Source organism: Drosophila nasuta, chromosome 3 (genome assembly GCF_023558535.2).
Source record: "Drosophila nasuta strain 15112-1781.00 chromosome 3, ASM2355853v1, whole genome shotgun sequence".
NCBI classification, from domain to species: Eukaryota; Metazoa; Arthropoda; class Insecta; order Diptera; family Drosophilidae; genus Drosophila; species Drosophila nasuta.
In genome coordinates this window covers 40788249-40801583 of record NC_083457.1, presented here as the reverse complement: position 1 = coordinate 40801583, position 13335 = coordinate 40788249, and the positions used below count along the sequence as shown (strand labels likewise).

Genomic DNA, 13335 nt, shown 5'->3' with positions numbered 1-13335 from the left:
CTGTTGCCAAATATTATTGCTAATTTATCAGAATCTTAAAGCAACTTTTTCGGGACCAGCTGGGAATGCTGCTTCTGCTGTGCTTGTTGTTGGCCATGTTTCTGCCACTCGGCCACTTCCGTTGCCAATTCAAGTAGAATTTACTGTTGAGCCTCTTCTTGTGCTACATAATTCAAAGGCCTACGAATTTATGTGGCAACTAATTGCTGAGTGCCAGCAACAACACATGGCGTATGATTAATGTGGACCCTGTTCTTATCATTCTGGTTGCTTGCCGCTTACATTTTATTATGTTTGTGATTCGCTGTATGACCTTCAGCTATTGATTGAAGGATGGAAGTCGCTGCTGCCACAGCTCTGACAATACAGAGTGAAGCTGGGACAAAGGACGAATTGCAAATGCGCTACACATACACATTTAATAAAGCAATCGAATAGCTTATTGGCTTGCCAACTATCACGTAATAGAGTAGAGAAGCAGCAGCAGAAGTTGCAGAGAGAAACTAGCCAAAATTGAAAAATGTGTGCAACCAATACAAGCTTTGATACTTAATAGTGCTACGACATGCCATGCAACCTCATATATCAAATGTTGCGCACACACAACAGGCAACCACATACATACAAAGAAGACAAATACACACACATACATATCCAACATCCACACACACATTCACAATCTCATGCATAGCAGCTGAACACGAAGCAACGACAAGTTTATGGGCCCAACTGCTGCTGTCCAACATGGCCAACACATAACAACACACACATACATATATAGATATATAAAATACACACACACTTACATATTTGTATATGTGTTGCTGTGTTTTTGTAGTCCTTGCTGCTGGTCCAAATTGTAATCATAACTCGAGCGGCGCATTAAACATAACAAAAAATAGCTCGAAGCACGTAGCCAAACAACAAAGCGAGAGGCAAAAAGTGTCAGAAAAGTAGCAGTAGGTGTCATTGTGTGTGTGTGTGGTGTGTGGGAGTGCGATTGTGTGTGTGTGCTATTGTTGTTATACCCGCTACCCATAGCACTATGTTGAATTTGACCCGTTTTCGTGGCCAAAACTCATTTTTCGCAAGTATTCAAAATTCCGTTTTTTTAATGTTACCATGTTAAGAAATGATCAAATCGCGATATTGTATACCTAAAATGTTAACTTAACAGTTTAATGTTAAAATAACAGCTGTTAAAGTTAGCTGTTGTAAGCGGACACCACGTGCAGTGTTAAATGTTAAATTTGCGGTGCAATTTCAAATTGGCATATCTTCCACAAAAAATCATTAAATAATAAAATTCAAAAGGAATATTACTTCTTCAAGTTATTACTATGTGTTGATACTAATATGTTGCGTGTTTTGTTCGCATTTTTCTAACAATTTGTATATTTAGTAAGTGTTCTTCCCTTGTCACTTTTCGAAAGAAAGTTGAACTTTCCAAAAGGTTTTAACTAAAATGTTCAAATTTGTTCAGTGAGTGTCCATATACATGTTGTAGATCTGTCAATTCTGAATTCATAATATGTAAGCTCATTATGCGTTTTTTGCGGTTTTTTGCGTAATTTGAATTATTAGTGAGCAACATTTTGATCAGAATTGCAGAACTGCTAGAAGTGTGGCGTAAGCAAGAAGCTTTTGCGAGAAACAAAATGCCATATACACTGTCATAACTTGTTGATCTTGCTGTCCTATTAAGATTACTTGCGTTAAACCCTGAAAAAACCGTCACTTTTCGCAAAATGATAAACAAGCCCTTGGTCAAGCCTTTGCGATTTTTTTTTTCTTGAATAATTTCCATATTTTTTATCCGATCTGGACCAAATTTGCAGGACGCATTTGAAATAGGACATTCATCCTGAGTTCCAAAATTGGGGTCGCTAACTTAAAAATTGCTTTAGATATTCGCTTTTTTTCGATTTCTGTGGGCGTTGACACGCCCACTTTTTTAAAATACCTTTCTACAGTAATAACCTTCATTATACAAGAAACCTGCATTCAAAAATCTTGTTAATTTCAAAAATTTTAATTTTGGCCACAAAAACGGGTCAAATTCAACATAGTGCATAGGGTAGAAGGGTAATTTGATGTAGAAGTTATTGAAGAAATACTTTTCTATGGGAAAAAACTCCTACTTATAATCATGGTATATTTTGAATGCAGTTAAATGTAGTATATCAATATACCAAATGTATACTTTAGACCTTGGTATATTTTTTAGTATTTTGCACTATATTAATACTGTACTGTTCGCTCCTATTCAAAATGTGTGGCGGGTATCTCATAGTCGAACACACTCGAATGTCGCCTTCTTACTTGTTTTTCGGCTGCCTGGGCTGTCAAAGTTTTATGCCTGAAAAGCATTTAACTCGCGATGCTCGCTCTCGTCTACTTCTGCATTATTGTTGCTGTTGTTGTTGTTGTTACATGCGTGCAGAAATTGGGTGTGAAAAGCACTTTGGCAAGAGGCAAGCGTTAAAGTGACGTTTACTGTTATTCGAGCACTCTCCACGTGCCGCCTTCGAGTCTCCTACTCTCCTACCATCTGCAAACAGAACAGAACAGAACCCGGCTGAGACGTTTAAGCCTTTAGGCAGTTTTTGTGGCGCCACCTTTTTAGCACCCTCGCTGAAAAATACCTGCGCACATTGCCTAGGCACATTAAAGGCTTTCGTTCATTAAATTTAAACCTTAAATATGACTGAGCCAAAAAGGAAATCTGCTAAAACAAGTGATTACGGGCAGGTGAGAAATGCCAGAATAGAGAACGAAAGCGGGCGAGAGTGGGAGAAGCGGATTCTAGGGGCATTTTGGAGTTTGGGATAAAATATCGCCAAAGCTGCTGCTTGCCCTGTTGCCCTGGCTACAAATCCTAGTTGATAGGTTTTTCTTTCATTCTATTTTTTTTTGCTTTTGCCTTCGCTTTTGCGTGTTTACGCCCATTACACACAATGAATGCGTGTGTGTGTGTTTAGTCGACCGTGTGTATGAGGATGTGTGTAACTGTGATTCCTCTATAGGAATTAAGCACAGTCTGAAATTACTGCCAGTCACTTAAGCTCTTATTTCGCAAATGCAATCTAAGATGATTTATGAAATTATTTCCAACGAAAAAAACCTTTCGCTTTTGTGTGAATTTTTCGCAAGAAATATCTCAAGTATTTTGTTGTTGTTGAAGCTCTTCAGGTTATACTTATTTATATAGCCAGAGTAGTTTCATTTATTATCAGCACATATATTTCTGGCCACTTTTTTTCGTTGCCTACTTTTCAGCGCACATCTATAAATTCGACACCTCGCTGTCTCTTACTCTCGCGCTCTTAACGTGAGTTAAAGTGCTTATGTGTGTGTAGAGCTTCATAAAGTTTCCTTTATTTTTTCTGTTGGATCCTTTTGAGTTCGCTGCCAGCCAAGTTCCATTGTTAACTTTTGCATAAGTTTTGCCTGCTCTGCTCTCTCACTTTGTTACGCTGTTCATTTTTATTTTCATGGTATTATTTTGTACTTTGACCGGTCTGTGTTTTCCTTCTTTATTTTTTATGTGCGAGGCTTTGTCGAAACAGTTTTCCATCAAGTTTTTGGGGGAGCTCTGCTACGGCTTCGACCGAAATTAAATGTTATTTGTTCGGCCTTGCCGCTTTACGATATGCGCCAATTTCTGTGCCCATAAATCAGATAGTCGAAGCCCTACGACGACATATTCCCCCCATAAAGTGAACGAAAAACGGATGCAGAAGAGATTTACACACCTTCCATGTCGGAGGGTGGCGACCTTTACCGAATTTGTAGAGATATTTTTATTCCCTCTCTCTGTATGTCTCTTTCTCTCTCTGGCCATCATTTGCTTGTTTTTCGTTTCGTTTTTGCGGGCGCAGTGCATAACATAGCGCTGATTTCATCTATCAAATTAAGAAAGTAAAAGCACGAAAAAAATTGTTGCGCTCACTCGTAAATCTGTGGCGTCGCCTAAGTATATTTTAGCGCAAAATTTTTGCGTCTCGAACATAATACATATTGTTATTATTATTATTAAGTATACGCCGAGTGGTCGTCGAAACAATGCGGCAAGAAATTGCCATTAAAATACAAGATACAAAAACGAAATTCTTAAGCGGGAAGGCGGGGCGTTGGAGGAGGCGTGGCCGGTGCGTCAAAGTGTCAACTGCCATTAAAATTTAATTTTCAACGACCATCTTCTGTGGCGGCGACGGCGTCGACTCAAATTTGACGCCTTGTTTTCTGCCGTAAGAACTCAATTAAGTTCTGTGTATTGTGCGAAACATTTCACATTTTTCGTCAGGTTCCTTAAACGTTCCTAATTGAGTGAGGCGACCCCTAAAAAAAAATGTCTAGAAGGCTTAAAAGGGAAACTTTTTTTGTTGGCTTGTTTCATAATTACCAAACAATTGAGCAATTTAATTATTTAAACAGCTTTTGTGCTTTGCCATTCAGCTTGACATGATGCGACGAAAATGTCACAGACGCAACCATTTATCACTCGAAAGATTGTCAAACACACAAAGCAAAAGGAAGACTGAAAAAGATAAAGTGAAAGTGTTACATAAAAGACTTTGATTTTCGCATTCATTTGGTTTCACTTTATGGTTTGGCATAATTAAAACCGAATTTCATTTATATGAACTCGAATTAAATGCCTTGTTAAGCGCTCTTTTGCAATTGTCAGTTTGAATTTCAATAACGTTAATATCCTTTATTGGCAATGAGCTTTCATTGTAGCACTTTGATTTTATGCCAGTTAAAATGCAAACTGTTAATCAATTGAGTAGCGAGAAAAACTGCGCATTAAATGAAAAATCAATATACATTTAAAATGAATCAAAGAAATTAATTTTTATTTATATAAACTTTCAGATATATTGCTAGTTTATAGTAAATATCAAAGAAATTATTGAAATAAACATATTTATTTTATATAAACTACATCAGCGATATATTGCTAGTTTATCCATTCAGTTATTTCCATTCGATGCTCTAAACAATCAATAATTTATTATTGTTGCTTCGAGCACTTGGAATCTACGACATGATTTATTGAATATCCATTCAATACTGTATTTATATTCCTCTAGATTCACCTAAATGTATAAGGTTGTGTTGTGCGCGCTCATCAGAATGAATTGGCAGCAAATCTTCTATATATAAATTTTGTGTAAGCAGTAGGAAGAATTGCACAGCATCAATAAATATTTTCAATGTAAACAAAAAAAACTTGCAACGCGTTATTCATACATTAATGAATGACAAGTATTTGCGCTTTAGGCATTAGGCTAATTGACTGCCTCAAAACGAGAGAGAAAAAAACTATTAACACTTTGTACACAAAAGAATCGGAACTGACAAAAACTATTCCAATTGAGACGCCCACGTTCCATTAAATGATACAAAAGGCAGACAACAGCCGACACCTTTGACAGGCCCAGAGAATACAGAAGAGGGTACGAAATTAAATTAATTTCGATATTTCAGTTTGTCAGAGATTTCATTGGGGGGATTTGTTTTGCATTCGAATTGGGTTGCTAAGACACGACGACAACAAATCTCTGGCTAATCGCATCAAAAATGCGGCAACGACGACAAAAATATTTCAAGAGGTTTATTTATAGATATCACTATGTGTATATCTCTCTCTCTCTCGTTCTCAGTGTGTTGTGTGTGTATAGATTGCATAGCTGGCCAAGTTTGCTTTTGATGACTGTATTATGAGGCCATACGGCCTTCACCTTTATACACAATTTCATGTTACGATATTCTCTGTGTGTGTGTGTGTTTTTCTGCTCCAGACACTAGGCGCAAATTATTTATTTATACGCGCTGCCTTTTCAGTCAATTCAGTTCAGTTCAGCTTCAGTTTTTGTTGTGTGTTGTGTTTGCTTTTGCCATTTGGTTTTTAACAATTCGTGCATAAAGTAAACTTAATTTATTTTTAATCGCCATTTAATTGGCTGCCCGCTGTCTTCCCTTACACACTCGACAAGATTGCAGCATAAAAACTTTTAATTGCTCCTAAGGTATTTTCTTCTTTTTTCTTCGCACTCCCTTTCCCCCTTGTTGTGATCTGATGCTGAGAGATTGTTGTTTATTTTTGTATTCAAGTCTCGAAATGCCAAACGCATTTTGCCAGTTCACGCAATTGTGGGCCAATGTGTCGACGACACCGCAACAGCGCCTACACACCTTTTGCCAAGAATTAAACCTAAAGTAACAACAGCAACAAATAAAAAAAGCGTATATATTGAAAATAAACATTGGAGAGCGAAAGCGAAAGCGAGATCGAAAGGGCAAAGTTCAAGTGTAATACACTTATAAGCTGACGTCTTTGAGTGAAGTTGCGCTTCTCGAATTTTTGTGGATATTAAGAAAATGCGGTTTGACAAGTGCCTCAAGGCATGCTAAGTGCCAAGGGCTCTTTTGGAATTTTTGAAGAAATGTTAAATTACTTTTGTGGCAGCTGATGGCCTAAGACTCAAAAGTTAGCTATGCACTCGCATGGAATATCTAATAAAAAATTATCAGAAATATGCATATTTGGAGGGAAAAACAAATCAAAAGGCAACTGATTATGCGACAACAGGCAAAAATGTAATAAACAAAAATTGGAGAAACAAATCGAAAGCAAATATGAGAATCTGAAAAGTTAATAACAAATTTTATTTGAATTGGGTTACGAGAAAAATACGTAAAAAGTATTAAATTAAATTCGATTGAATTTCTGCGACTGATTGATTGAGATATTTCTAGAAAATTTAATCTTGAGAGAACTTTTAAATGCTGTTGAGTGCTTAACAATTCCCAGTAATTTATACAATTTTAAATTACATAACGATTGACCAGCTTATCAAAGATGTTTAAAGCACATCAAGTAACAGCAAAGAAGTGAAATTTCTGCACTTGAATTCTGCATAAAATTTACTTCGACATCGATTGGCCATGTTTGCGAGGAGTTGGAACTTCCAATGAAATATATATTTCAATCAATTACATTTGTCCTCAAGGAACATTGGAAATGCAGAGCGCACACAGCTCCGCAGAGAAAACATGTTCACATTGTTCTTTTCACTTAAGAGCAAATGACAATATCAGCAGCTGTTGTATGCATGAACTGTGTGTGTGTGTGTGTATGAAATGTGTGTTTCAATCAATAAAATTTGAGGCAAGCATTTCATAGTTGAAGTGTTTGTTGACAGATGGGAAGAGGACGAGCAGCAGCAGCAATCGAAATATACAAAACGTTTTTACTGACTGAGCCAGACAAAATGGCAAATGGCATCCCTCTCGAGTCGCTTCTTCAACATAAATGTGAATCGTGCCTCGAGCAGCAAACAAATGTCAAATTCGAAACGACAAAACATACTTTATAGTATGCAAATTATGGTCCGAATGGGAGAAGGAAAACAAAAATGTGTGACAAAGATCTTTGAGTCAGCGTAATGCAATTTCAATATATGCTAAAAGCAAATGCAAGTGCGGGAAATTCAAGGCGCGCGTATGAGTCACACAGGTGGGCGTGGCAGTTGCACATTAACGATATGCCATTAATTAAATTTAATGAATTATGTCGGGGCGTTGATTTTCGTTGGCGGCCGTAACAAATTTATGTGCACCACATCGCGTATACGTGTTAAGGCCAAAGCGAGAAGCAGAGGCAATGGGCGTGGCAACTGTTTGGCAGTTGTTGCTGTTGCAAACGTTATTAAAGTGAAACCTTACTCAAATCAGCCAGGCTTGCTGCTGGTAGGCTGACAGCCAGCTGGCCACTCGGGCGTATGGTTAACGTAATAAATGTCACAGGCATTTGACAGCTTCTCTGGAGCCAGAGCCGCAGCCAGCGCTCATTTTGAGTGACGTCAGCAGCCCAACAAACATTCACACATGTGTGTGTTGCCTTTTTTTTTATTATTTTGCTGTATTCCCCAAAGGCCAACTGTAGCATTGCTCAGTTGCAGAGCCTTCCGCTCTTTGCCCCTTTTGTCGAAATGAAAATTAGACTATGAAAAGGCATCGAGTTGAGTCGAGTCGAGTCGAGTATTTGGTTATTTGTGCTCTGCGGTGCTGTGGTTCGTCCTGGCCTGTCCTCGCAGGCCACCCTCATTGTTTATTTATCAAATATCCACACGCTGTCAGAGCGCAAAAATCCTGAGTTGAAAACAAAAGCAAAACCACAATAACAACAACTGAATGTCGAGCTTGATTAGCATAAATGACAGCTGCAGATACCCTGTAAATGAAATAAGTAGAATGAATTTATTCACACATTAAAATCAACTTAATGCATTGCTGCTGCTAATCGTAACTGTTCATTGCCCATTTAGTTGATTTTTATACAGGGTATTTGCTGCTTGTTAGGGCCTTGTTTGTGAGCCTTGTTTTCTGTGCCCGGTTGTTTGCATTGTGTTTGCCTTGGCCAAACATGAAGCCGCACAATTAATTTGCGGCTTCTTTCCAAAAATTCTCTGCATTGTTCACTTTTTTTTCTGTTGCTCTGAATTATAAATAAATCTGTGCATTGTTCTCGATGGAATTGCAATTCCCAATGACGTCACACAACAACGCCCACACACACTCGCACGAATTTCATATTGCCTACTTATTGGCATGTGTGAGAGACGCTTGGACTTGAGCCTTGGACTTGCGACTCGTAATTGATTAAAAGGCAGCGCAGCACAGCACAGCAGGCAGGCAGGCAGCTGGCTAATTAGCAGACTAAACTTTCTGCCTAATTAATATTGTCATTAGAGTGCGCACAGAGAATGCGAAATGTGTGGAGATTGTGTTGATAATCAAATTGATATATGTGCAGCATTTCGGAATTTGGGAAAGAAGCTGCAAGCTTTTGCTTTAGAGAGAGAGATCAATTAAATATTCAATTAAATGCTTAGATTTTCCATACATTAAATTACGGGGCATTAATCTTCATTTCGGTTTTATTTCGGGGCGGCTTAAATGTGCTGAACCTTACTCATAGTTGCAAATTTGTTTATGTTTATGCTATAATTCTTGCCAGCGGCTGTTGTTGCCGGTACTACTGACTGCTGTCAGCTCATAAATTTCTAGAGACAGCGAGAGAGTAAAGGAGAGTGAGAGGAAGAGAAAGAGTGCGAGGGAGACAACATTGTGCCAGTTAATACAAAGACATTTGTCGCCATAATTTGACAAGCACATAAATTCATTAAAATATTCTGCAGAGCACTTTGGTCCAAGCTGTTGCCTCATCCTTTTTCCCTCTACTCTTCCGCCTTCTCTATCTCTCTCTCTCTCGCTCTCTTTCTGTCTCTTTTGGCTGCCCTCTAGACTCGTAGACATCATGAACTTGATGCATGAAAACATTTTCTCTTGGCTTTCAAAATTATTTCATTACTTCATCACTCGCATCGCACTGTCAAACAACAAACAAAACGAAATACGCGAGAGATATATATAAATATAAATGTACGTATTTGTTTAATGTTTTTATTTATTTCTAAATATTTTCGCAAACACGTCAACTCAGGTCTTCTCTCTCTCATTCACTGCCGTATCTTTTCGCACTAGCCTTTTTTCTGTGTTGGCTTTTGGCCAACGGAATTTGTATCTGTTTCAAATAGTTTGCAACACCTGCCACGCCCCCCTTTTAGGCCCATGTTCTTTCGGTGTATTTAAACGCGCTTTTGATATTTATTTACGTGTGATTAGCAAAATTGGTTAACGCTGTGCATTTCTGCATTTCATTCGATTTTCATTTAGTTTTTCCCACACACATTTGCTGTTGCTTATTTATGAATTTGTTAGTATTGCAGTTGTTTGGGTTTTATGTACTTAATTTGGCAATTAATTGCCACCATGAATATTCGTTCACCGATCTCCGATGCGAAATCAAGATATTTTCATCTGCTTAGACCATAAATAACTTTGTGGAAAATGCGCAGATTTTAAATTTTCCACCCACAACTCTTCAGCAGCTTCCCCGCAGCTGTCTGTCAAGTGTAACATTGATTTTTTTTTAATGACTGAAAAGTATTTAAGCACTTGTTAGGAATTTCCTCTTAATTGTTTTTCAGGCATGTGGAAAATGATATCGTGCCGATTGCCCGTCCATTTCACTTTTGGTTATTTTCTTAGTCCGACACTTCTCTGCCTCTTCTTCTGGGACAGGAAACTTCATTTGTTATGCTTGATTAAAATAGTCGGAAAATGGGTTAGCAAGCAATTTCCGGTCTTTGACTTTTGTTTTGACTTGCTGAAGTGGAAATGATATAGCTCTTTCTATACTATATATATTTCTATGAAATAAACTGTCTGTCTGTCTGACAATTATCTCCTTGCTCAATTTCACATTTCGTGTGCAGCACTCTCACTTTTTCCCGAGTGCCATTCAGCATTCTTTTGTATGCGTTCTTACATAATTCCAGGCTTAAATGCTGCGCAAATAGAGATAAGTTTTTGCTCTTACAAGTAGCACTAGGCAACGTGGGTTTTAAAGCAAGGAAAATGAATCATAATAATTGAAAGCAAATAAGAAAGTTATAGTTGAGTGTACTCGACTGTGTACATGAAAAATAGATTGCATTAATATACCGAAAAATACCAAAACTTACCGAAGAGTTTGATATCGATATGCTATTATGTTCAACAATTTAAATATAAGCAGAACATAGCGGTACTATTTTAAAAATATACTAAATGAATATACCTAAAAATTCCCATATACCGAAGACTACATTTGCTTAATAAAAGCAAAACTATAGAATTATTCAAATTCAAATACAGAAAAAATACTCAAATATACCGAAAACTATATTTGTAAATTAACTTAGTTAATTTCGTTGGAAATGAATGAAAATATCTAAAATAAAATGCCGTTTCCCACTTACTGAAATTAATGTTTTTGTATTCATGATTATTAATTAATAATTTTGTATGCATTATGTAATGCCCATGGAATTGTAACATGTAATTGGGCGCAATTTGTTGACTAGTGTAGTTAAGCACTGCTGCTTTTATACTCAAATAAACTGGCACTTAATTGTTGCCATTTCTCATTATTAACGAGGTCGCCCCACTTACACAAGGACAACAACGACAATAACAACAACGAGATAAGGAACAACAGCAGTTTGTATTCATTCAGTTTTCAACTGTCCGTTGGGCATTTTTTCTGGCCACGACTGTCCAAATGTGGCCGGGGCCACACAGTGTTTGGTGGCTCTGCAGAGACCCGAATGCTTAACCCTTAAACAACAATTAAAAATATTACACTTGACCAACCGAGTGCAAACGAGGGAAGCAGCAGCAGCCGGGGAATGTAAAATGGACAAGAGACAAAAGACGAACAACTGCGAGTGTGTGTGTGTGTATGTGAATATGTGGATGAGTGTGTTTGAGTGTTTTGCGGCCACTCAAGTGGCCAGGGCATAGATGAGGCGCTGCTCTCAGCTCTCGGCCAGGCAATTTTCAATGGTGCCAGCTGCTGCTTCTGCTGCTGCTGCTGCTCGTGTGGTCAGGAGAAACCGAGGAAACCGAGCAAACCACCAAAGCAGCCACCATAACAATTAATGTAAAAGCTCATCAAGTATACGCAGTGGGGCCCACATGCTACTGTCGGTCTACATCTTTGGTTCCGTCTCTGTCTCTGTCTCGGTCTGTCTGTCTAGTTTGTTTGGCACATGCTCGTAAATTAGTTGCTTTCAGTTGTTATACAGCTTATGCTCTTTACTCATCCATTGAAAACTTTTCACTCATTTCCTTCTTCTCTCTTTTTCTTTATTTGCAGAACCAAGAAAAGACAAGACTGATGCACAACAACACGGTGGCAATGGCACATTATCAACACCGAACATTGAGCAACCGACATGCCAGGGTTCCATGCTGCCGCCACCCGGTGGCGGTGGCATCGGAGCTGGTGGCATGCACCAACAGCAGCAGCAGCAACAACACAACAACCAGTCCGATTCCAATAACAAACAGGAGCGGCCCAATACTCTCGGCGGCAGCAACAAGCTGTCGCGGCGAGGAGTCAACATTTGCTATCACAACGAGCATTGTAAGTAGACGCCCGACCGATTTGATTGTTGTGTAGCACACAAAATGCTAGTTATCGTAGTTTACAAACAGACCCCGAAACAGGGCAAGGAAACCAGTCGACAATAATCGATAGTATTTGTTTTTGAGTGTCATAATTACTATCGTTCAATTAATCAAAATTTGATTAGCTGAAATTTTAGTTGTTATAAATTCAATAACAAAATCAAATTAACTTGCAAAAATTAAAGTTGACTTAATGAAGAAAAACCATCGATAATAACTCCAATTAATTGGGTTGCTTAAATTTGCCTTTAAAATACAATAATCATATATGAATGGAGGAATCTTTTTAACAAAGTTGAGAATTAACTTGGAAAAGTCAAACTAATTCTATCAGTTATAATGAATTAAATGTTCTCATACATTATGTGCAAATCAAATTAATATGGTTATTTAAATTAACACTTGCAATAGTGATAAACAGTATTGAATGCTTATAATTTATTTTAAAATGCTTGTCAAATGCAATAGTAAATGTTTATCGATAGTATGTGATCGATAGTAAACTGATATCATAATATTAGACTACTAAAATAATTCATAACTCAGTTTATATACATTCATATACATCGCAAACTTAGGAATTAATTTAAAATTAGTAAAGCAGTCAGAATTGCGCTCAAATAAATAATTTGCAATATTATTAGTATATCGATAGTATTCGTTGCTTACATTTGATTTTAGTAATCGCAAAATTCAACCAAGCTAGTAGTTACTTTTTTGGCTTACATTGATTCATTAAGCTGGTTTCCTTGCCCCGTTACGATCCCAACAACACACTCACACAGCATACACATTACACCGCATCCACTCACACACACACACAACATACACACATACTTGCACACACCTCACACACACATTTGATTCATATGCTAGCAAAAGAAACTCATATATTCACTCACTATTTGTGTTGCCTCTCTCTTCTCTCCCGTTCTCTCTCTCTCTTTGTGTAATGTTTGCCCCTCGATTGTGTACTGTAAACCCGAATTGTTTTTAGATGGCGGCGACGATGGCAAAATGGTGGGTGGACCACCGGGTAGCACACCACCGCCATACGCCGGTGGCAAACTGCCGCCGGGCGTGATGCTCAGCGAGCTGCCAGAGCCACCGATACCCGTATCGGAGATTGGACCCATCCCACCGCCGCCAATGTTCTCCACGCCGAGCCCCACGCTCATCGCTGGACGACCGCACGGGCCAGGCGCCATGAACGATCAGGACTACCAGCAGGACTACGATTATGATGGT

General features: G+C 38.2%; 1 protein-coding gene across 11 annotated transcripts in view; it reads left to right on the top strand.

Moving 5' to 3' along the window:
* LOC132792521 (phosphatase and actin regulator 4) overlaps positions 1–13335 on the top strand; it is a 138200-nt gene that overhangs the window by 116445 nt on the left and 8420 nt on the right. For 10 of the 11 annotated variants that reach the window (XM_060801939.1, XM_060801936.1, XM_060801937.1 and 7 more), the window contains 2 exons: positions 11774–12043; positions 13085–13333. In XM_060801939.1, coding sequence (XP_060657922.1) covers positions 11774–12043; positions 13085–13333 — 519 coding nt within the window. The remainder of the gene's footprint in view (positions 1–11773; positions 12044–13084; positions 13334–13335) is intronic. The other variant, XM_060801940.1, reaches the window with a different exon arrangement.